General features: G+C 39.0%; 1 protein-coding gene across 1 annotated transcript in view; it reads right to left on the bottom strand.

The window, feature by feature from the left end:
- The window catches only part of Cubn (cubilin), a 280,157-nt gene that overhangs the window by 127,729 nt on the left and 126,337 nt on the right, over window positions 1–26,091 (bottom strand). The window contains exons 30-31 of the mRNA XM_048809051.1: window positions 20,167–20,341; window positions 18,596–18,765 (exon numbers count right to left, since the gene is read on the bottom strand). Of these exons, the coding sequence (XP_048665008.1) occupies window positions 18,596–18,765; window positions 20,167–20,341 (345 nt within the window). The remainder of the gene's footprint in view (window positions 1–18,595; window positions 18,766–20,166; window positions 20,342–26,091) is intronic.

Here is a 26,091-nt window from a genome sequence, read left to right as displayed (position 1 = left end):
TACAGACTTACAAAGATAAACCTCTTCTAGACTTTTATTTCTCTCCAAATTCAGAAGTTCAGTGAGTAAGTAGATATTAATTCTTCTTTTTCTTTTCTTCTTCTTTTTTTTTTTTTTTTTTGGTGTGTGTGTTTGTGTGTTGGGGGAGTGCTGAGGATTGAACCCAGGGCCTCGTGCATGCAATGCAAGCACTCTATCAACTGAGCTATATCTCCAGCCCTAATTCTTCTTTTTCTAAGCCCCTATTTTTGCACTAAATAGTTGCAATTGTCTCAAAAGAAAAAAACAAATAAGGTTAAAAAATAGGAGGGGGATGCATATCAGAAACCCATATGAATGAGCATTTTCCTGAGGATCCCTGAAAGGGACACATCTAGGAGAGCTTCCCAGACCCTCCCCTCTCCCCTCAATTCCCAGAATTATGGGCACTCTGCTGAATTTCATCAGGCTGAGACATTCCTTCACATAGAACGGATCCAAAATGGAAGGTTTTCAAATGCCCTTGAACTGAAATTATATATCAATGCAATGCCAAATGTGTGAGTGTGTTGTGATTTTATAAACACCATAACAAATACCTTAATCTAATCTGCAAGATTATGTGACTTTCTTTTAAATTTAGAAAATGACATAAGTGTGCTAGTCATTAAACTACAATCTTGTCCAATGTAAGCTAACAAGTTTATCCAAGATCACATAGCTAGTCATTAGCAGTCTCCTCTTACCAAGTTATATGTTGTAGCACATCACTTCTCTTTAAAATGCTTGTGATGGTTGTTAATTTGTATGTGTGTATGTGTTTGTATGATTGTCATTTTATGAAATTCGAAAGCCTCAGACTATAAATAAGGTAGTTTTTTTTAACTCCATTTTGGAATATGAATTCTCTTGAGAGTGTTAACTTCTATAATATGAAGTCAGCATTCTCACATTTAAGGTTATAATTTGCAAAGTTATAAGAAAAGCATTGTAAGGAAGGAAAGAAATATGAGAAACCTCATTCTTATTTATTTTAAATTATGATATCAATATGCAGTTCCCTTATTTCCACTTACTTACCAAGGCAGTGCTAGTAAATTGTAGTACTATTGGGTCCACCTATAATATATTCATAAAACTTATATAATTCTTACTTACATCTACTGTCAAGTTTTCTATGCCTGGAATTGATTTTGTGACCTGTTACTTAAGTAGTAAATGTCAAAGCAATATACAAAGAAAACAAAACTTTGTACATCTCAATTTATTCATTCCTAGATCACCCTCATGAAATTAAATTTTGAGTTCAATCCACAAAATATAAAGTAGCCATTATTTCGGGGAGTTCCAACCTGTAGGTTAGGCCAAAAATGCCTGTAGTTCGACTCCTTTGTTGAGGCTTCTGCTGGGCTGTACTTTCAGCAAGGTCACAAACACTCTGATCCAGCATACGCACAGGTCATGAACATCTGCTTGTGAGCATGTGCTCACTGACGTAACCTGCTGCCAGTGTGCCTTCTTTGTCTGGCCTGCACATAAAAATGGCCTATGCAAGGACTCAGGAGGCAAATTTTGGTACTGACTGGGAGTTGAAGCTGGAGCTAGGGCCTGGCTAAGGGCTATTGCTACCTCCAAATACAGCATGTCTACTATCCCAACTGCATCTTGCATCTTATTCCACCTGTTGGGATCCCAAATCTGTTTCCTGGATCGTCGGCTCATCTTGAAGAATGAGTATCCTGAATACAGGACTTATTACAGTGCTATTGGAGCCCTTCACATCCTGAGCTCCAGTCAGAAGTGAGAAAGAAGGCAAAAGCTTATGAATTTTCCACACTTGACATTTCAATACCTTGAGGAGATTTGGGTAAATGTCAACCATTGCCAGGGTTAACACGTGTCAATCTTGTCATATGTCAAGTGACGTGGAGAAAAATCATTTGAGTGGGAGAACAGCATTCTCTCCTGATGACATTTAAAATTCTGGGGAATCCATGCTCACAGTCCTTAGGAATGGAAATTGGAGAAAATAAAGGAGCCAAGCAATGGGAACCTTTGCCTTCCGATACACTTAATGGTGATACAAACATGTATTATTTAAGAGCATGTATATTAAAGTTAGCAGCACAATTCCTTTTAGAGGGAAAAAAATAGCTTTTTATTTAGCAAAACTCTCCCACTAACCTTTGAGAACATGAACAGTATGATGGAGGTGGTGTTTTATGTTGGTTGGGGTGGGGACATGTTGTTCCCCTTTCTATACTTTCTAATCTGTTGCTCAGGTCCTACTCTGTAAGATGGGGATGACATGAGTCTATAGCTCATACAGTATTTGTGAGAATTAAATGAGTTAAAAATATAAAGTACTCAGGAGACTTCCTGGAACATACTAAGTATGTAGTAGATATTAACCTCTACTATTAAACTGAGACAGCTAAATTGCTACATAAGAAATGAGATAGGAAACTATGAAGGCAAAAAAGTCCAAATAGGGGTTGTTCAGTAATGTGGATGAGATAAGAGCCTGAGTTGGACATAAAATCAACACAAATGACTGAGCAGAAGATTGTGAGCGTTGGAGTAGTAGGCAACTTTTGACATGGCTTCTAGTCATTCCCAACTCCTGGGATTGTGCCCTTGTGTAATCTCCTCTCTTTGAGTGTGAGATGTCTAATTTTATACCCAATGTCTTATTTTATACCCAATGAATGGAATATAGCAAAAGCGACTTGCTTTTAAATGACTTGCTTTAAATTAACAGACTATTCTAACCATCTATTTCCTGGTTAGCAAACAATGGAGAGGGACTTCTACCCTGCTGGTATTCTCTCTCTTGTTGGCCCTCTCTCTCTATTGTTTGCAAGCTGCCACATTCTGTATAAAATGTTCTATGGAGAGAGAGGCCTGCATGGTGAGGAGTCAGAGGAAGCCCCTGGCCAGGAGCCCGCAAGAAACTGAATCCTGCCAACAATCACATGACTGAGCTGGGCGGGACCCAGGTAAGCCATTCCTGGCTTTCTTACCCATGGAAACTATAAATATAGTTGTTCTTTTTACATTTTTATTATTTTATTGATTTTTAAAACATGACTGCAGAGTCCATTCTGATGTAATTATTCATGCTTGGAATATATCTTATTCTAGTTAGAGTCCCATTCTTATGGATGTACATGGTGGTGGGATTCACTGTGTTGTTTTCACATATTTACATGGGAAAATTATGTCCAATTCATTCCACTCTCTTTCCTTTGCCTGTGCTCCCTCCCTTCCCTACCTTCTCCATTGTCTAATCTACTGCACTTCTATTCTTCCCCTCACCACCCCCCTCCGTCACTGCAAAAAGGTTAGCTTCCACATAGCAGAGAAAACATTTGACCTTTGGTTTTATGGGACTGATTTACTTAGCATAACAGTCTTCCAGTTCCATCCATTTACTGGTAAATGCCATGATTTTATTTCTCTTTATGCCTGACTAATGTTCCATTGTGTAAATATACACCACATTTTCTTTATCCACTCATCTGTTGAAGGGCACCTAGGCTGGTTCCATAGTTTAGCCACTATGAACATTGATGTGGCTACATCACTGTAGTATGCTGATTTTAAGTCCTTTGGGTATGAGCCGAGGAGTGGGAGAGCAGAGTCAAATGGCAGATCCATTCCAAGTTTTCTGAGGTATCTCCATAACTGCTTTCCATGGATTGCACAAATTTGCAGTCCCACCAGCAATGCAGAGTGAATCTTTTTTCCCACATCCTCACCAACATTTATTGTTGCTTATATTATTGTTAATTGCTATTCTGACTGGAGTGAGCTGGAATCTCAGTGTAGTTTTAATTTGCGTTTCTCTAATTAATTGCTAGAGATGTTGAACATTTTTTCATATATTTGTTGACCATTTGTAAATAAGGTGGTTCTAAGCCATTATGTTTTGGGGTGATTTGTTGCAAAGAGATAGATAACTAAATAGAGAATGTGAAATGAAGGATTGAGGAAAACATAAACAAAGACTTCCTAAGAACAAGGAATCTAATATTGAATTTTAGGTTAACTACTATGCTGCTCTTTGTAGTAGTCATCTGCTAATGCCTGGAGTACTTATTTATTTATTTATTTATTTACTTATTTATTTTAAGTTGTAGACACAACACCTCCATTTTAAAATTTTTATGAGGATCGAACCCAGTGCCCCATACATGCAAGATGAGCACTCCACCAACCCCAGCCCTGGAGTATTTATTTAAAATCTACTATACAAGGGCCTGGGGAAGTAGCTCTGTGGAAGAGTGCTTGCCTAGCATGTGTGAGGCTCTCGGTTCAATCCCCAGCTCCATACACACAAAAATAAAGTTTTAAAGTTCACTACCCAAAAGGTGTTGGGTGCACGGTATTTTTGAGAAATCAAGAAAAGGGGGTATAAATTGTAAGTTTCTCTTCACAATGGGCAGAGAGAAAGGGAACGGTCAGAAGATGCAAGACACAGAGGAACGAAACTTTTAACACTGGCCAGAAATAGAAATCTGGGTGACTAGCAAAACATATGCTATTTCCCATCTGCCCTTTTAAAATACCTGAAAATGGTATAGGGAGTTGATGGGATTTTCCATACCTCTCTCTCCTTTCCCTCATCTAGAGTGATCAACTGGGCCAACCTCTACTGAGGGACCAAAATGATTCATTGCTCTTTTTGACTTGGAATCTCTAGAAGATGAAGGGAGGATGTTTGGTGATATGGTGGAGGCAACGAGTGGATTGGGCTGTGAATGCAGAGGTGAGGGCGGGGTGGGGGGGGACAGTGTGGTATCTTTGCTTTCCTTTCATTGACATCTCTTCTAGGGTCAGAATGAGGAGTTATTGAGGTAATATGTGCTGCTTGGAATGCGATATACAATCATTAAATGCTACTTCCCCTGAAGAACTTCATTGGGTTTCCTTTTTAGTTTTTGTGTTTCTGACTTAACTTCTTTGAAAATGAAGGCTTTTACAAATCATTCAGGGATTCACAAAATCCATTTATGTATGAGGTTGAGTTTGGGATGACAAAGTATCCAGTCAAGATTAGAAAGATGTCTTAGTCTGCTGAGGTGGCTCTAACAGAATGCCACAGACTGGGTGGATTATAAACCACAAAGACTTATTTCTCACAGTTTTGGAGGCTGGTAAGTCCAAGATCAAGGAAACAGCAGATTTGGTGTCTGGGCAGGGCCTGTTCCTTCATGGACTGACTCTTATCACTATAGTCTCACTATAGTGGCAGGGCCCAGTGGCTCTCTGGGGCCTCTTTTATAAGGGCACTAACTTCATTCATGAGGGCTCCACCCTCATGACCATCTCCCAAAGACCCTCACCAGCAGAAGGACAGTGATTTTAAAAGTCTCTGTGTTCCTCCTCACACTGCTTCCCTATAATACTTACTGTGTTCCAAAACCAAGTTTCATAAATACTCAAAAAGTGGAGCCCAAATGTATGTTGACAACCACACTTGGCTCAAACACGTGTTTCCCTCCTCTCATTTTGCTCAGCCTGAGCTGACAGGCTACTCAGAGAGTCCAGCTGAGCTGACGCTCTCCACCTGACCAACTGAGATGCAAGTGAAAAGTTCACTGATCTCTTAGAACACCTGGAACACCTGGCTTCAAACACAGCCGTCTTAGAGTCAGGTACCTAGGCTGGAGCCAGAATCTACCAGGGGTATTTGCTTTTGCCAAAACATTTTAGAAACTTCCTGGCATCAATTTCATCAAATTTAAAATTGGGGATAGGTCATTCCTCCTTGTGGCCTCCTAAGGTTATTGTCAAAGTCAAATAAGAATATATATTGAAAGTTTGGTGGGAAGAATGATTATGCAAGTAAGTTTTTATAACTAAGAAATTCTCATATATATATTTTTAAATGGAATATGATGATATGCTGTAAATTTATAAACTAACCTCTACTTCTAGGTGTCTACGCTGAAGAAAATTCCTGAATGGTTAAATACAGAAATACCTACAAAAATATTCAGCACAAAAAGGCTGCTATAGCAAAATATTGAAAGTAAGTTAAATGTTCATTAGCAAGAGAATGGGTAATAGACTCAGGGCATACACATAAAATGGAATACTGTATAGTCACAAAAAAAGGCATTAGATCCAAATATTTTAACAATATCAAAAAATGTTAAAAACAGAGAACTGAGGAAAAAGAGTAAATTGAAGGATATATACTGTGAGACGTTATTTACATAAAATTTTAAAATGTGCAGTAATATTTTATAGTGTGTGTGGATATAGACAAATAATGAAAACTGTAAAAAACAGTTACGGGAATCATTAACAAAAATTCTCACTAGTGTTTTCTTTAGGATGGGAGACAGAATGGTATCAATGATGGGTACATATGGGACTTAATTGTCTTTAACAGTGGATTTCTTTTGAGGGAAGAAAATTGAAGCAAATATGAAAAAGTATTAAGATTTGTGAGGTTTGGGCATGGGGATGTTTTTGTACATTAGAAGTTTCAATAAAGATAACCTATATAAAGGAAATCATAGGAAATGTAGACCAAGATTCACATATGAGAATATTCTTCATAACATTGTTAAAAATAAGAAGATAAAAAAAGAAATAATCTAAATGGTCTGTAATTAAATTAGTTATTAACTATGCCTGTATAATTAATGAACCAATTCTTAAAATAAAAATATTCACATAAAATTAAGTGAAAAAGATAGTATACACAAAATGATGTGTAGTATTCTCTAAACTATGCATGTGTATATGTAGGTGTGCATATTTGTGAGTGTGTGTGGATAATAACCAAAAATGGAATAGTTTGTGTCTGTATTAGAATATTAAAGATGTCATTATTTCCTATTTCTTTTCTGTATTTCACAAATGGAATATGAGGCGCATGTAAAATCTGTAAATAAAATCTACATTAATTTTTTCAACCTTTAGCCATTCAGTGTTTATACTGTCATGACTCATGTAACAGTAGGACAGCAGTGTCTAAGCCACATAGATATTAATACCATTCAATCTGCATCTCCTGCCTGCAGGAATGTCTCAAGTTTAATGGATATGGCTTCTGTTTTATGATCTCTCAAACATTTGTTAGTTGACTCATTTCTATAACTGGACCCCAGCCCTCTCTCTTAAGCTTTACATTCATATAGCCAACTGCGTACCAGATGTCACCTCTTCTATGTCCCTCGAACTTTGAAAAGCATCATCTCAAACTGAATCCATCTCCTCAACCCTGTCACCCTATGTCTCCTTCATCAACATCTCTTGCCTCAATAAAAGCCCAGAAGCATGTGTCCAGCCACCAAACCATCTTAGATCTTTCCCTTATCTCTCTGCCCCAAATCTAGGGGATCAGTATGTTCTGTCAACTCTTGTCTCTGATTTATCTCTTCGCTGGTCTCTTCTTCTCACCCAGAGCCAGCCCCCTCTGAGTATCTTAGTGCCTGAATCTTGTCTAGGCCCCTCTTTCCTGCTTTAAATTTGCATTCCCCCCCCAACTTAATTTATTCTCAATTACCAATGTGCAAAGTGATCTTTCTAAAATGTAAAATCAAATAACAAAGGGAAGATCAACAGCCCCATACATTTTTATTTTTATTATTTTTTTCATACATTTTTAAACTGCACCAGAAAAAGATAAGTAACCACTGAGGACTTTGCTTAAGGACTGAAGAACATGTGACTGACCCAGATGTGGGACACAGCCCCATCAGCCTGCAGTTCCCTGGCTGTCGCCATCAAAACATAGCATGATTAGATGGCTCATGATCACCTGACAGAAATGTCAGTCATCACTTACAGCCCAAAGCTCGTGACTGCAGGGGAAAATGAATTTTAGCTTCCTTAGTAACACTTGTATTTTCATTTCCAGAAATAAGAATATAATCCTTCAGATTGTCGAAGACTAAGAGTAGGGAACTCTCCTGTCTTCTTGTTTTTACTAAGTTTTATCATACTCAGGGAGGAAATAAACCAATTTTAATGTATGGTTTAAAATTATTATGAACCAGAGTAAGAACAAACTACTTTAATTCAAGAGCAAAGTATACAGCATATTTTATAATCCCCAAAGTATAAAAATGCTATACCTAAGCTTCAGAGTTGAGTTTCCCATGCAAAGAAATTAGGGAATATATATGAATGTGATTTTATTTTCATGTTTTGCACTTGTAAACCTCCTGAAAGGTATCAAAATAATGTATGTATGGAGTGATAAAATTTGCTAGTATATTAAAAAAATGAGTGAAAAAAATACAATACATATTTTAAAATTTTTAAAAAATTTAAATAAAAATGGGTGCTGTTTTCGAATTCATGTGGGTATTGAGCAAAGAGCTAAGAGTTATAGATCCAGCTCTATGCACCTAAGATTCACAATTTTATTTGTTTTTCCCTGTTTTCTTTCTTTTAAGGTTCATAATTTTACAAAAGATAACCTAAGACTTTTAACATAGTATTAATAGTAATAGAAACAGTGGTAGTAATAGAAAAATTAAGAATAGCAGCAATTACTAATCTGTGGCAGACATTGATAAGAATTTTTTTAAAAAATATTTATTGTTTGGTTATAAATGGGCATAATATCTTTATTTTATTATTATTTTATTTTTATGTGGTGCTAAGGATTGAACCCAGAGCCTCACACATGCTAGGCGAGCACTCTACCACTAAGCCCCAGCCCGAGCCCCATTGGCAAGTACTTTATACACATTTTTAAAAAGTTAATTTTCTTACTGCTTCATTTTGTAGTTGAGAAAACATGTTATTTGCTCTCAGTCTCACACTTAGAGGGACAAAGTATTAACTATCTTATTGGCCTCTGATCAGTTATCATTAAACTAAGAGAAAAGGTAAAGTTAAATTTTATTCATTCAGTTAGAATATGGAGAGACCACTGTTCTATGAAGCCAAGGTATCATGGTCTCCTAGAAAGATAATCATGAGAGCTCTCAAAATAGAATGGAAATCTCCCACCATTTATCTAGAACGGTACTAAAGCATCCTTGGTAGTATTTTAGAAAGTCTTAGGTTGCACTGCGGCAGATTTCAGGGTGGCTGGCATCTGTCATGCATTCCATTCCACTGAACATGCATGGGATTCCCAGCATGGCTAATTTAGTAGGATATGTAACAAAGAGCACAGTGTCTAGGCCAACAAATAAACCAGAATTTATATCCCTTAGTTCTAACCTGGATTCTGTTCTTGAATTCAGATCTAAATCTATGCCTTGCCCTTTTCTGGTCTAATTACAATTCACTGGTCTAGTGTAACTCTTTTCTCACCTTGACCCTGGTCTAATTTGGCTTTCATCCTGGTTTTTATCCTTGACTTCATTTTTAACTCCATCTGGCAACACATGTCTCCTGCTATAAGTTGCCTCAAAGCTTATAAAGGTGAAAATGTGATGAAGGATAAGATATTTAGGGTACAAAAGGGATAATTCACATCAAGGTACAAAATCAATTTTGAGGCTAGAGGGTTCATGAAATATTTTCAAGTGTTATATATGGTACTGTACCTGCTGATGGAATCCAATTTTCAAGTTTGCACTGCTCCAAGATAGGGGAAATATTTAATGATAGGGAGGGGAATCCCTCAGGAAATTATACAAGCTGTTAAAGTCATAAATGTAAGTAAGGAAGGAAATGAAAATATTACTCATTCCAGCAGCTTTTCTTGGGGGTAGGGAGTAAGGAAGCATCGGTTTCCTCCGTCAGTGATGTTTTCCAGGTACACTGCTCTGAAATTAAATACCAAGCCAAATATGCAGCTCCACATCTCATGTCAAGACTTTCTCCCTCCTGTTCCTTTACTCTATATTATCTGAACTCTGTCTTCACATTTTACAGAAGTCTATAAACTCTAATAATTTATGGTTGTTGTAAGCTGTGACTTGAAGATGCCGGAAAATGTTGATATGAACAGAAATCCAAGATGCTTATTTTACCTTCACAAAGAAACAAGCATTGAAGGAGATTCTGAATTTAAAATGTAAACAAAACAAAACCTAAGCCCACACATTGAGAGCTGCGCTTCAATTCAGCCCTTTCTTGGCTTGGGGGCTGCAATATATTGATTGGCACAGCTACTGGTGATTAATTTGACACTCAATGCAAAATGGCTAAGCAGGTTTTCCCAGGCAAGTCACAAAATAAGCGTTTTAAAGAGATCATCCTCAAGTAGCTAGCAGACACTAAAATTATGGTGGGGAGTGAAGAAGGAAGGGAAGAAGTGAGAGAGAGACAGAGGAACAGAGCGATTTCTGTCATGGGTTCATTAGTAAAACAGTAAATTTAAAGGGGAAGAATTGTTTCCATTGTCTGTGAAGCAAGGAGTTCTATTATCCCTCTTTCTTTTTGTTCTGTTTGGGAAATGATCAGTGTTTTAAAAGGAAACATACCATGGGTGGTGTCTTAAAAAAATAAAACAAAATATGGATAGTATGTGTAATGGGCCTGCTCTGTTCCACCCTGTGCCCTATTGTCTGATAATGTGAACAACAACAGAGAGAGTCTTTGGAGAACCGGTGGGGGATCTGGGCTTTTTCAGTTCAAATCAGATATTTTGCTTTCTTTCTCCTAGATGAGCACAAAGCTTCACAAAGAAAACAGTTACTAATCATGTGCTCTTTTTATTTTTGTACTAGGCTGTTTGCCTTGGTATATATTTTCTCCAAATGAAGAGGCTAGTGGGGACTGTTCTCTGCTTGCTTTATCTGCCCCTTACTGATTCTCACAAGGCCGACATTCCATTGAGCTGAGCAAAGAGGATGCTGAAAGCTGAGGTCGCTTTCTCCAGGGGCCAGCTGGTGCCCCTGAGCTGCCTTCCCCTCTCCACATTCTCATACTGAGCTACAACCTGCATTTCCCAGAGATCAATAAGAGCCTGCAGAGCTACAGGAACCTCAGGCTCAGAAAAGAAGCTAATTAAGCAATTACACTGCCAGTTGGAGGTCACTGTAATACTCAGCCTTCATGAAGGGGAACCTAATGAAACCACTTTCTTGAGCTGACCACACAGCTATCCCCAACCAGTGGGTCCCACTGTCGTCTTAGCAAGAAATGCAAGTGTCAGTGCAGACACTCTGAAGTTAATTAGCACCAGAAAAACACTGGGAAGTGATTGAGAAGAAAGTGCAAACATATTACCAAATTTGTTGAAACGTGACTGTAAACAGCTCCCAAGATTCATCCCCATTTTAACAGAAGTCCAAAAACTCAGTTTTTGTCTTTTTTCATTAAATGTGTATGAAATACTAGAAAATACACCTCTGCAGTGTTACCTAAGTCCTCACACTGCTTAATAAAGTGAGATCCTATATTAATTCCGGCAGGTGTTGTCTGCAGTTTTGCACCAAAGCACTGATCACTGCAGGAGTAGAGATGACAAGAAGTCATTTATTCAGCCATGCATCTATTAGGAATTCATGTAGCAAACAGATTGGTGCCTTCAGGTACAAAGACTACTGCCATGGGTTATATGAAAGCGGATGGAAGTTGTGCATTATTGTTTCATTTTTAAACTTTTATCTATTTCTCCTACTTGAAGAATTTTGCCTTTAGTACCAAGAGTAATGGCTTAGAGTCTTAACTTGCCCCAACTTGGGACAAATGGGGACTCAGCCTACTACAAGAAGACCTCTCATTTTCATATCCAGAGTACAGAAACAGAGTCCTACCCAATGCCTGGTGTACTTGTGTCCCAGAGAGTGAACCTGAGTACCTGTTCAAGTCTGACTTTGACTCTGAGGATGACCCCCCCGCCACACACACCCACCCATATCACCTGACCTTTAGAGTTTACTACATCTGCCCCTTGTTCTCCTCTTCCCTGTCACAAGCACACATTCTAACCATATGCTCTTCCCCTGTCTCTCTCTTTCTGCTTGGGTTTCCCAGACACCCACTAAAAACTAAGCCAGGAGTGGTGGCATATGCCTGACTCGGGAGGCTAAGGCAGGAAGATCCTAAGTTCAAAGCCAGCCTCAGCAATTTAGTGAGGCTCTAAGCAACTTAGCAAGACCCTGTCTCAAAATAAAATATAAAAAGGGCTGGGGATGTGGCTCAGTGGTTAAGCACCCCTGGATTCAATCCCCAGTTCAAAAGAAAAAAAGAAACAAAGATTCACAGGCCATAAAGAGAGAAAATAGTTGTACTACATCCAGAAACCAGGACCTATCTGTGTCTGGCACATAATTAGCACCAAAGATTGAATGAATGAATGGAACCTAGACCTCCTGACTTCCAGGCAAGGGCACTTTCCACTCCATACTTGAATTCCTAACACTCTCCCTTATATTGATAACTGAAGTCTGGGTTCCTTGGAAATAAAAGCCAAAGTGGCTCCAAAGTAACCCTTATTTTATTTTCTTCCTCTTTTATCCAGTTCCCAGTTGTGTGTGTGTGTGTGTGTGTGTAATTCTTTACCAAAATACTTATTCTTAATTTAAGAAATATAAGGTTTTCATTTTAGTACTGGTCTTGCTATTGATTCCTACCTAGGCTTGACCCCGAGACCCTTCTATACCTCAATTTCTTTTTCTTTAAGTAAGTAGATGACACAAAATGATCCCTCATGTCTCCTCTTCCAACATCAGCATTCCATTCCATGTATCTACATGTTTATGAGTGTTAGCCATAACCGTTAAATTAATATTTCCACTCTAACAGTCCAAAATTATAGAAGCTTTAAAATATAACGTATCTGGCCCCATCTAAGCATAATTTACCTTTGTATTGAATGGTGCACTCAAGCTCTATTAAAAATTCCCTGAAATAAAAACTATCTGACAGCATCATTGGCAGCTGGCTATCTTTCTCTTTGCTAATGACTCTGTCTAAGCAACAGGACCAAGAAATTAACTTGACTGTCTCCAAAATGAATGAGTGGCTTTGTATGAACTTAAACTGCAGAGATTATTATGTAAGATATTGGACCTTAGGGCAGATTTCACATCCAGTGTCCATCTGGTCATAATGATAGATGGCTACTGCTTCAATACCTGCCTTCATGAATCCCTGCACAACCAACTCTAACTTGGAGCCAAGCCTCCAGCCTTGCCAGAGCATTGCCCCACCTGGCTCCAAACCTCTGCAGATCTCATGTCCCCGTAATTGGGTCCATTTGGCAACTACACACAATGGATATCTACCCTAATTTACCTGAACACACCTTTTTTTTTAACATTCTAAAATTTCGTTATAAAGTGTTTTATGAATTATAAAAGCAAAGATGGCTTTGCTTAGATAAAAGTTATGTGATTTTTTTCATTATAAATCAGTAAAAAGATAAAAAACCTATGTTAGTCCATGTGTTCCAATGTCTCATTCCAGAAAATATGAAATTTATAGAACTAATCTGGCTCCTCTTTGGGTCTCTATGCTGATAACATGACTTTATCAGTTATTGTATCTCTTGCATTCAAGCTGCCTCTTTTCCCACCAGCACCTCTCTCTCTTGACAAAATTTTAAGTGTCTCTATTATTTTTAAAAAATAACTTTCTGTCCATCTTGTCTTACTCATGGGTTACTGCCTTTTGTCCCCACATGAGGAGTTTCTGACCCATTGTGATCTAGAACTTTCCACTACTACCCATACCAAATTTGCTTCTTATAAGGCTATTGAAGACTGAGCTCAGCAGCTCTGTTTCAATCTTCATCCTCATTGACCTCTGCTGAGTTTGACATCTTTAACCATCCAATCTTCACATCTGGCTTCCCTTTGGTTTCAACGAGACCACCCTTTTCTGGTTCTCCATTTACCTCTGTGGTAGCCCTTATTGAGTTTCTGTTTCCTCTGATTCTTCCTCTGCACCTTATATGGTGGTGTTTCCCCTACAAGTTTACTTCTTATAAAAAGTTTTCTTTATAAAAATCCTCCTACAAGTGACCAACCTACTCCCATGACTTTAACAGCCCCCCAAATATACAGAAATCGCTCTAAAATGCATATGTCCAACTGAGACCCCATCCTGAACACTGAACTCCTACTTCAGACTCTAAGGAATCCTTAAACTCAAAAGTTTCTAATCAAATTCATTATAGCCTATCCCTCTACTCAGTTAATGCCTGCATCGTTCTTCAAGAAAGTAATGCTAACTGCCGCCTCTCTACCACCCCCCACCCTCCACCATGTAACTAATCCCTACAAGCTGGTGATTACACCACAACAGTTCTCCAAATGGCCCCACTCCTAAGGCCCCTGCCCCATATGAGGCCTTCATCATCTCTGATCCAAGCTTTATCCAAACAGCCCATGTTCCTCCCTTTCCTTCTCCGTCAACCCATTCTTCATACTGCTGCTGTTTTTATTGTAAAATTCTGTTCTGAGAAGTTTATTCCTGTTTCACAGAAAACTTTCACTGACTTCCTGCTTCCTATAGGATAATTTTGAAATTTTCATCAGGGCATAAAAGAGTGTATCCACCTTGGAAGTCTGCTGTTGCCCTTGGTCTCCACATGCCCCCAGCTCCTGTCTACACTCCAGACACAATATCTCCTTTCCTGTCCCCAGAGGTCTATGTGTGTGCCATTTCCAATCCTTCCCGCACAGCCTCCCCTTCTGGTCCCATTGCCACATTTCTACTAGTGAAAGAGATTCTGTTACTTAAAGGTCACCTCCATTGTGAAAGCGTTCCTGGTTTACAGGCCCCAAAGAATCAATCCTGCTGTTTTCTCGTGATCATTATGACAGTATATTGAGTTCTAGGCACTCTAAGTGCTATGTGCTCTATTCTGAGAAAGACTCTTCAGTAAGTTCTTCTGCTGAAGAGTGTGAGGCCTAGATCAGAGAAAAGAATCTCTGACTCTGGCTGCTAAGCCCATGGCTCCTTCTAATATTCCACACCGCTTCCTTCTCCCAGAGCTCATTGAATACACTTCTCTGGATGTGTTCACATCAGCAGTAGCAGTAGCATGATTATGGCTAATGCAAACTGTGCGCCTTGTATGTGACAGTAAGCAAATAACCCACATTGTCTCAAATAGCCCTAAACAAACTTGACACGGATGGTCTCATTATCCCTATTTTAGTTACTGAAAATGTACCTGAAAGATTAAATTTCTCCTATCTACAAATGGCGAAGTCCAGTCTCAGCCCCAGATCTTGCCCTGCAGAGCTAGATTTCTCGGCCACAGCATCATGGTGACACACACTATAGGTATGGTTCACTTTCTGTGTCAGTGACTCACTCAAGTGCTTAGAGGCATTAGGTTCACCATGCCCCTTCTGCCCACTACCTGGGCTTCTCCAATTACTTCGTATAGGATTCTCTGGTGCTGATGATTTATCTCATCTATGGTTTTTTTTTTTTGGTTTTTTTTTTTTTTTTGTATTTTGCCTTATTTTCCCAACAGAAATCCTCCCACCACTACCTCTATAGGGGCTTATTTTCCATCTCCATGTCTATGGCCGGATCATATTTGAGTTTTCACTTACTCCTGTTTGTTCCCCTCTGCTACAGTTTGTTAAACCAAGCCCCGCTGCACGCTGAGATATGGCCATGATTACCAGAAACTCTCTCTGTGTATTTGTATCCCATGTAGGTGGAAAATTTTCCTCGCGACCACAGAAGGGAAAAAACACAGCCATGTTGGGTGTGTGCCTTTGACCTAAGCTTCGGTTGGGTCACACGTTGTGCATGGTGAGTTCTATGGATTATAGACTTTACCAAAGAGAAAAAGCTGTACCTGGCACCATGCAGAGTAGGTGAGGCAACAAGAGGCAGAGAAATGCCCACAGCAAGCAAAACTAGGAAGAAACAGTTTGCATCTGGTCCATTAAACGTCTCCTGGAAACCCTTCTTTTGCTCCAAGGTTTATTTAACCTTTATTCCTGAAGCCATTTTAGGAAAATATAGGGATGCCAGTTATTTTCTAGTTATTTTCTTTCTTCAAACAGCACCTACCTTCTCATTGTTTTGCTTCCAATTACTGCTGTTGAAAAGTCAGCATTGTCTGCCACTTCCTGAAAGGTTAGTCTTTCCCCACCTACCCACTCCCTTGACTGACATTAACATTTGTTATTTATCTTTAGTTTGCTAAAGTATGTTTTCCTATTTATCCTGCTTGGCTGTTTGGGTGATTTTATAGAGTAATATCTATCTATCCTTGGTTTTAGTAAAAGTCTTAGTCATTAGCACTTCAAATATTACTTTTGCTCCATTTATCTCTCTTTTCCTTTTAGGATTCCAATTAAATGCAAGTTAAACCTTTTCTATATGTCACCCATGTGTCTTAACCAATCTTCTGTATTTTTAATCCTTGTGATTATGCTTTTTTCCACATGAGTCTTCTGATTTTTCATCTAGTTCATTATTTATTCATCTTAGTGTCCTTCTGCTGAAACTTCTTAATTTTACTACTGCATTTATCAGTTCTAAAATTTTCATTTTTTTCCCATACTTACAATGTCACTTTTTATAGTTTGCAATTCCCTGAATGAAGGACATGGAATGACAACCTCCCACCCCTACCCGGGAGAAAGGGTGTGTCCTGGATGGGGAAGGCAAACAATAGGCTCTGGGCTCTGGACTTTCATCCTTTCCCAATAATAATGAGCCCTGAGTGGAGAAGGCAAATGGTGGGATATGGCTTCTGCACTTTCATACCAGTAACAATGGGTTTCCAACTTTTACAACTGATTTCCTGATTCAGACTTTCAACCTGCACAACTAGTTTCCTGACTGCCCAGCCAGCGCGTCCTAAGTCTCTAATGATTAAGTCACACTAAATATTCTGCTATGATTAACTCTCATTAAACCCCATTAAAAACAGACCCCTTTTGTAACCAGTTGCCATTTTCTCCCCTGCAAATGTGCCATTCTGTCAATGCTTAATAAAGAATCTTGCTGATCCACTGAGAGTCTGCTCCTGTTTTGGTTATTTTTGCTTACACCGATAAAAGTTTTATTTTCACTTTTATGTATATGAGCTTAGTGATCATAGTCATCTAGTCACCTGTGCCTGCTGGTTTCAATATCTGGAAAATTAGTGGGTGTGCTTCCATTGTCTGTTACTGGTGCCATGTCTTGTTTCTATTGCATTGTCTTCTGATAAACGTGAACATAGTTGATGTCTATTGGATATTGACCTAGGATGATTTTATCTTTCTTTAAAGATTTTAAATTAGTTTTTCCAGAAACCCCATGCCTACCTGCATGAGCAATACACAAGACCCTCTTATTATTCCGGGGCTTGAGGTGTGTGGGGTCCACTTGGGTGACTTGAAGCTGGGCTGTAGTCTCAGTGAAGGCTGCTTTGCCTTAATTTTACCTAGGATATGTATAACATACCAGTACTTTCACCATACTCAGACCCTGGACTCAAATTTTAGTCCTCTTTGCTCTGAGGTGCTCTCAGAAGTATTGCTAACCTCTTCTGGATAAGCAAATGCCCTATACGCAAAAACAGTCCCCAATACTATATTCACATCCCTCCTAGATATAAACTCCAAAATTTCACAGTACCTTATGAGTTCTTTGCTGCTTTTAGAAAGATGCTGTTAAATGTCATCCAAAATTTTAAATTGTCCTTTTTAGGAGAGTTGGTCCCAGTAAGCATTATGAAAAATGGATATCCTACACTTTAAGTTTCCATGATGCTTTGCTAACTTAGACTCTAAAGGCTCATTTGGAAGGTGAACATACATTCATAAGTCTACTAAACTTTTATTAATGATTTTATAAATTAACACTTAAAATATACTTGAAACAGACAAGACTGCTTTGAAAAATATGAAGAAAAAACCCCTCAAAACTCTTGAGTTTTCTTGAATTAAAAAGAAACCAAACCAGCTGGAGTTTGTGTTGGAAACTGTCAGGAAGCAAAAATAGAAAGATCCCATTAACCATGAGGATCTGGTTTATATTTGAATGAAATGTCTATAAATACAAATGAAACAAGGAAAATGTTTTGATAGAAAATCAGCAGCCAAAAGTTTTAAACTGAAAACAAAAAGAAAACCTCATTTACTCTTACATTAAATACAAAATATTAGTTTCAGGAAAGAATGCTTTAAAGTTTAAACAGCGGAAAGTTTTTATCATTTGACCAACTAATAGCCATATCCCATCTCCCAACCTGTTCAGCCCTAGTAAAAGACTGATTTGTTAAAGTAGCAAATCAAGATATCCAAGAAAAGCAGACCCCTCTGAGAACCCTAGAAGCTTAATAATAATTGATCTAAACTAGTTATTGATGAAATCTATTCCACTATTCTTTCCAGATTCCCTTTGAAGCCAATTCTGGCCAACAAAATGTAAAAGGAATTTTTGAAAATGTTTGCTTTCCTGATTTAAAAAAAAAAAAACATGGAAAAGAAGAAACAGATAATATTCTTTGTTCCTTTCTCTAGATGTGAACACAGATGTCAAAAAAAAAAGCCTACAGCCATTTTTTGTTAATTAAATAATAAACACAACAAAAGACAAAAATGATAAAGGAGAAAGTGAACTGCTAAACCCTGCTTTATTATTGGGTAAAAAAAATGGCTTTATATGTTAAGTTGTCAATAGTTGCCTTTGAAAATACCATCACTAATACATTCACTAATGTATTCACATGGTTTGAGTTTGACTGGAGACAGTGCTTGAAATTTGTGCCACTTACCAAAATACAAGAGTCTGGAGGTTCAAGGTCAAAGTCAGTGAAGTTCAAGAGAACGCGGTGATTTTTCTCAACTTGAATGACCCAAGAACACTCAGTGTTACTCCTGTAGTGACTGGGGTAATTGGGAGAATGGATTTCTCCATTGGGAGCCTGGAAAATCCCACCACAACCTGCAAGTGGGAAACCCAATTCAACAATGAGAGGAATCACTGTTGCTTAAACCAGCCTATTACCTGGCAATATAGATCAATATGCTACTTTGCTTGACTATTAGTCTTACATGGTTCTATTCTAAAAACTTTGAAGAACTGAATATTTACATTAATTCATTCATCCCAATTGAACTAAAGAGACATAGATAATACTAAGGTAATGTTTCAACACTTTAAATACTGACACCAAAAGTTAGTCAAAATAATAAGGAAAAATAAGTCCAAATGAAATCATGTTGCACAAAGCCATGAGATGCCTTCTAGTTGTTCTTTAAAATATAGCATACTGTATGAATAGTCACTTCCAAAATATTTGAAAATCTAGTAGCATATGATTTTGTAAATAACTTAATGCTCGCTTTTTACAATTTAAATATTCTAGATACAGTACAATTACTTAGGTTGTTTTTAATTCCTATAATGTAATCCAATACCTGGTAATAAAATCCTTATCGATAACCATCATGCCTTTGATTCATGATAACATAAAATAATAGTAAAAAAAATTGACACTCATTTTCTAGTAATTAAGAGTCATCTTGGGGGTAATCTAGACACTGGGTATTATAAATTTATACATAATTTACTTAAGAGAGATTACCATATTGCCTTAGATTTGAAAAAGTGAGGCCATAAATTAGGTAGCCTGGGGCAATACCTCTGTTTGGCATTCCTAGCTGTAGACTTTGGGCAAGTAACTGAATTTAGGGATAAGCTTCTGTTTCCTCAGTGGTTAAGACAGGATATTAAATAGGCTACACTCAGAGTGTGGTTGTAAGGATTAAATGGCATAATATTTGCCATAGAAAAGTATCTGGCACACGGTAAACATTCCACAAATGCCACTCTTAGTAGTACTAGTAGCAGTTGTATAAGTTAATGTCTATTAAAATATTTTGTGCCACAACAGGTCATTGATTTATTAGACTACCTAAGATCTTGGGCAGAAAGATATTATACAATGCATGGCAATTTCTCAGAACTGGCAAATTTAATGTTTACCATTTTCACATTTGCCACAAATCCCAAGGTCTCTACTATGGCACAAGGTAATTTGCCGTTTATCGATGTCCAGATCTGAGGACAGAGACTAGGCACAAGTCCCTTGGCAACTGAATGCATGTAGCCAGTCACCCTAACTGTTTTTACAGTGAACTTGCAAACTTGTATCTTGTTTTCACTTAGGCGGTGACATGTAGATAGATTTTTCTGGAAGAGTATATGTCAAAGCAGTGTTTGTCATTTGGGACATCACAGAATCATCAGGGTGTAACCTTAACACATTTCTCTAATCATTTCATAAAATTTAACAAGGGCTCAGCATAAGTATGGTAAGGGCATTTCCTTCGATTCACTCACCTCCAGGGACTTCTTGCCACGAGGCATTGAAGCCTCTCCCATTTATGGAGCTGTCCGTCTTAAATCGGATGGCTAGTGCATTTCCAGTGCTGGAGACCTGCATGGGATTCACAGATGACCTCTGGTAGCACAACTGGGTTAATCTGGGAGAGTAGAAATCAGGGCCTCCATAGACCTAATACAGGGATGGAGAAAAAAGGACTTAAGAGACATATTTAAGCAATTTCAGCCCTTCCCCTACCTCCTTGTACTCTTGAATCTATTATGATTAGAGACTGAAATGTAAGCCTCCGTGGGTGGGAATGAACTATAACCCTGAGCTGAGTTTTCAAAAGCACTCCCTTTGCCTTAGGACACACAAGTTGAATCACCCACAACATGCCTGCTTCCTTCATCAGCTGGAACTGTAGAGGTGGACTAAGTAGATTATTCCAGAATCTTCCCTATTTCCTTCCTCATTGCCTCTTCCTCGTGTTTCTGGAATTTACTGCTTTCTATGGCAGAGACACTTCAGCTAATAGAGTCTTAAGACTGATTTTCCAACTCTTATGGGCACATAGGAATAATAGTAGAATTTCATATGTTTATGAAATTTGGGTTCACTGAAAACTAGTGCTTTTCTAGTTATATTGTTAAGAATTTTTTTTATCTACTCTGCACACTGAATATTTTATAAGATTAAGCATCAAAATATAATGCATTTGCTTCTTTAGAGGAAGTGTGCTCTGGAGTGTACTAACAAAGGAAACACTATACATCTTCCTGTACCTGCTCCCAGGAGCCTGAACAAGAGCCTCCTTGAGAATTACCCCAGACTCTGCAGTTCCTAGATGACTCCTCTAGCTCCACCATACTTGGCTTCAGACCTCGTACATGCCCGCAAATTTGCCCAACTCTCTGTCTGACTGGGATCCAACAACTCCATGACACATTCCTCAGAAAAGGGTCGCTTTGGTCCCACCTCCATGAAGCCTCACACACTGATTTCTGAATCTTCCCTAGATTCCTCTCTAGTATGTGTGAAATCAAAAAGAAGATATTGACCCCCTCATCTTCAGGTCTTGTCAAACTTGAATTTGTAAGGAGAAAGGCCACTGTGGATGACAGTTTTCAAGTATATTGGTAACTGAGTCCTTCAGAACTTCAGAACTGCACACACATACACACACACACACACTCGCCATGTACACAAATCTACACTCAGGGTCAAAGCCAGGAAAGGGCTCTCTGGGAGGTCTGTGGCTCAGTGTCCCCCCACCTCTTCCATCTGGGCAGCTCTCTCCCATTCCTCAGGCCTCCCGGCCCACCCTCAGGCCCTCTGCTGACTGATAGGGAAACCACTCAAGTGTTCTCTGGGGAGAGAGAGAGTGAGAACAAGAAGCCTGCTTTGGGGGGTGGAGTACATGATTGGAATCTATAATGACTTCTTTGTCTGATTAATTCCCCCCAGCCCTGTGGGGAAAGGCCAAAATGAATGCAACTGCTGTTTCCCAGAGGACTGAGCACAAGGACTGTAATTGCAAAGGAATGAAGCAAGCCACTGCTTCAGGCTTATTTGTATTAGAAGGAGCTGATGTTTGTGTGGCCCCCTAAGTGCCATCAAAAGCAGGACTTCAGGAAGAGCCTCATGTGGCCCTTTACACATACACATATGCAAATGGAAGGACAGAGATGGCTTCTTGTTTAGGGTCCTTTCCCATTTTCAAGAATTCCCTACCCCGCCCCACCCCCAGAGCATGCCACTGACGGCATGTGCTCCCAATCACCCAAGCCCAATACCCCGCCGCACTTTTAAAGAGAACGCTGAGCACTCGTGCTAAGTCCTAACAATGAAAACCTGCACGTCGGCAAAATATTCTTTTGTTTTCTCTGCTCATGAGTCCCCTTGAGATCACAAACATAATGGGTATGAGTTGGCTGGCCTAGAAGCCTCCAGAAGAATAAACACCACCGATTTTGACATTCTTTGCTTCCCCTCTCGCTGGACTGAACTCACAAACCAGCACTGCACAGAGAACAGCCAGCGCTCACTGCCCACACCAAGAAATTGTCCTGGTTCATTACACCAAGGAGTGGACTTCCTTTCCTGCAGGATGCCAGCTCAGGTTCTCTCTGCAGAGCTTTCTCAGAGATCGAAGTAAAATCAGTGTTTCCATGGCCAACACAATAGAATGGTGATTTGGGCTTTCACAAACAAAACCGATGGTTACCATGTGGGCCAAAGAGGAAAGAGATGGAAAGAATTTCAGGGTGTGGTTCATCCCACTACAGCACATGACTACACTTTGGGGGAAAAAGAATTGGTCTGATGATCAGAGATTAAAATGTGTTTTTAGCAAATGTTCAGGAGGGAGAACATTTCAAAGCCTACGGTTTTAATCTGTTTTGAACATTTCTTTCTGCTCTGTTAGCTCCATTTATTGTTACAATCAAGTCAGCATTCCGGGGTTATGAGTAACCACACGGCTATTGCTTTAGGCAACTGACCACTTTCTGGATGGTGATTTTTGAGGGAAAAAAAATGGCTCCGAGTTATATCTGGTGAATCCCATAAGCCCAATACCTGGTGACAGTTAGGTCCCACTTGGCTGCACTCAGTGGATCAGTGTGCAGCTGAGACATGGGCTGAATTTCTAGACCAAGCATATAACAGGTATATAAACTTTGAAACCTACTGCTCACATGCTATCAGTGACTAAGGAATGAGGGATGGAAAAAAATCATTTTATTGTTATTAGCCCAGATTTACCACAGTACTTTCCATCTGAGTTGAACATTTCAGAGAAGCAAAAAGGTTTTGAACAAAAAGTCCAGGGGTTGTTCCTTTCAGCCTTAAGAAGAAAACTTTCCTCATACATTTAACGACCTTGAGATTTTCCTCCAAACCCTGCTCTTAATGGGACTTGGGAGACCACTGCAATGTCAGCTTGTCCTAATAAAAATAAACCCCAAGCAGATTGCTGCCTTTTCTCAGAAACATTTCTGTGCAGGCATGAGACCTCTCTGAATGCTGCCCGATGCCCCTAGTCCCTGATTTTGTCTCTCTGTTATTTAGGCTGTTTGCAAGGAATGACCTCTCTCTCTGCTTTCTCACATAATGGGTGTGACAAAAAGCACAATAAGCCCATTTACATTTTGCCAAGTGAGCAACAATCACATGCACTTTGGAATATGAGAGTGAAAAGTTTGGAACATGCACATTGCTGTGGAGGATCTGCTGCCAGCCCTCTGTAAGTGTTAAGGGGTTTTATGTAACCAGTAATATCTGTGTTGGCAAGGGAAACCATTTGAGTGCTCCATATGTGAGTGTTAGTCCAACTTCATATTGAGAGTGTGAACTTAGGGAGCTGTCTTCTGTCCTACAACCTTTTTCTACTCTGAGATGGAATGACTTGGCAGCACACTGGCTTTGAAGACAAGGGAATGGGTTTGATCCAAGACCTTCCAACCATGTACCCAATTCCATTTCCTGTAGCAATGTCCTGCCTCAGAGAGACTTGTGCAACTCAATGTAATTCCTAGTGACTCTCCATCCACTCACGGAGGGGATGATTTTAGAAGCCCATTTCTTTTCAAGGTGAGAACGTGTTTTGTAACCAGATAAAGTTTTTTAAGTGTTAAAGTTTTCTATGAGGTACATCCTACCCATTTTAATCTCTTGCAGACTGAAAACATCTATGGTTTTTACACTGATTTTCAGGGAGCATTGAGTAATAACCAGGTTCACTTTTTAATCCTTTCACTCACCATTCACATGATCATGCAAAAGCCCATTAATTTAAGCCTTGATTTTGACAACTTTAAATGGGGACAAAATAATCCCTCCTTGAATTATTCAACATTCAAATAAGAATATAGCTGTAAAAGTTCCTTTGTAAATCATTAGTGTGGATTATTTCTGTGTGCCAATCAGAGAATTGATACTTTCATTCAATCCACAAATTTATTGAATGTTTGCTATTTACCACATGAAAGATATGGAAAATAAAATCCCCCAAGAAAAGGGGAAACTAGATCCTTATCTTTCACCCTACACCAAAATCAACACAAAATGGATCAAAGACCTAGGAACTAGACCAGAAACTATGCAACTCCTAGAAAAAAAACACAGGGTTAACACTCCAAAATATAAGTGTAGGCAATAACTTTCTCAATAGAACCCTTAAAACTCAGGAAATGATGCCAAGAATTAATAACTAGATGGCATTAAATTAAAAAACTTTTGCGTAGCAAAGTAAACAATTAAGAATGTGAAGAGAATGTGACTTCCTTAACAAGACCCTAAAGTGCAAGAAGTAAAATCAAGGATCAATAAATGAAATGGATTCAAATTAAAAAACTTCTTCTCAGCAAAGCAAACAATAATAGTGTGGAAGAGTGCCTACAGATTGGGAGAAAATCTTTATCACATGCTCCTCTAATAAAGCATTAATCTCTAGGATGTATAAAGAATTCAAAAAACTTAACACCAAAAAAGCAAATAACCCAATCGATAAATGGGCTAAGGAACTGAAGAGACACTTCACAGAAGAAGAAATACAATCCATCAACAAATATATGAAAAAGTGTTCAACATCTCTGGCAATTAGAGAAATGCAAATCAAAACTACATGAGGCTTCATCTCAACTCCAGTCAGAATGGCAATTATCAAGAATTCAAACAACAATAAGTGTGTGTGAGGATGTGGGGAAAAGGTACACTCATATATGTTGGAGGGACTGCAAATTGGTACAACCACTATGGAAAGCAGTATGGAGATTCCTCAGAAAACTTGGAATGGAACCATCATTTGACCCAGCTATCCCACTCCTCAGTCTATACCCAAAGGACTTAAAATCAGCGTGTTACAGTGACATAGCCACATCAATGTTTATAGCAGCTCAATTCACAATAGCGAAACTATGGAACCAACCTAGGTGTCCTTCAATAGATGAATGGATAAAGACAATGCGGTATAGCTATTCAATGGAATATTATTCAGCTTTAAAGAAGAGTGAAATTATGGCATTTGCCAGTAAATGGTTGGAGTTGGAGACTATCATATTAAGTGAAATAAGCCAATCCCAAAAAACCAAAGGCCTAATGTTTTCTCTAACATGTGGATGCTAACTCACAATAAAGGGGGTGAGGCACTAAAGAAGAGTAGAGTTACCTTAGATTAGGTAGAAGGAAGTGAGGGGAGGGAAGGGGAGGGGATGTGGGGATAGGAAGGATAGTAGAATGGAATAGACATTATTACTGTATGTATATATGTGACTGCATGACTAATGTGATTCTATAACATGTACACTCAGAAAAATGAGAAATTATATCCTGTCTATGTATGATATATCAAAGTGCATAAATGCATTCTACTGTCATGTATAACTAATTAAAACAAACAAAAAATTTTAAAAAAGAATGTGAAGAGAGAGCCTACAGAATGGGAGAAAATCTTTGTTTACTCTTCTGATAGAAGATGAATATCCAGAATACATAAAGAATTCAAAAAACTTAAATCCTCTACCGAAAAAAAAAAAAACACAATAAGTGGGCAAATGAGCTAAACAAATACTTCTCAAAAGAAGAAATACAGGCGCCGGCAAGGTAGACGGAACTGTGACCACCCACAGAACAGGCCCAGCGGCCTGCTGAGGGGCAGAGCCGCCCCCCACCCCCCGCGCCTGCCAGGTAGGCGGAACTGTGACCATCAACAGAAAAGGCCCAGTGGCCCGCGGAGGGGCAGAGCTGCCAACCACTCCTGCAAGGTAGGCGGGCCTGCGACCCACCAGCAGAACAGGCGCAGCGGCCTGCTGAGAGGCAGAGCCGTCCCCTCCCCCTGCGCCTGCAAGGTAGACGGAACTGGGACCACCAACAGAACAGGCCAGACCTGCAACCAACAGACAGAACAGGCCCAGTGGCCTGAGGAAGGGTAGAGCCGCCCC

The sequence above is a fragment of the Marmota marmota genome, unplaced genomic scaffold (assembly GCF_001458135.2).
Source record: "Marmota marmota marmota unplaced genomic scaffold, marMar, whole genome shotgun sequence".
In the NCBI taxonomy this organism is placed as follows: Eukaryota; Metazoa; Chordata; class Mammalia; order Rodentia; family Sciuridae; genus Marmota; species Marmota marmota.
This window is presented reverse-complemented; position numbering and strand designations above follow the sequence as displayed.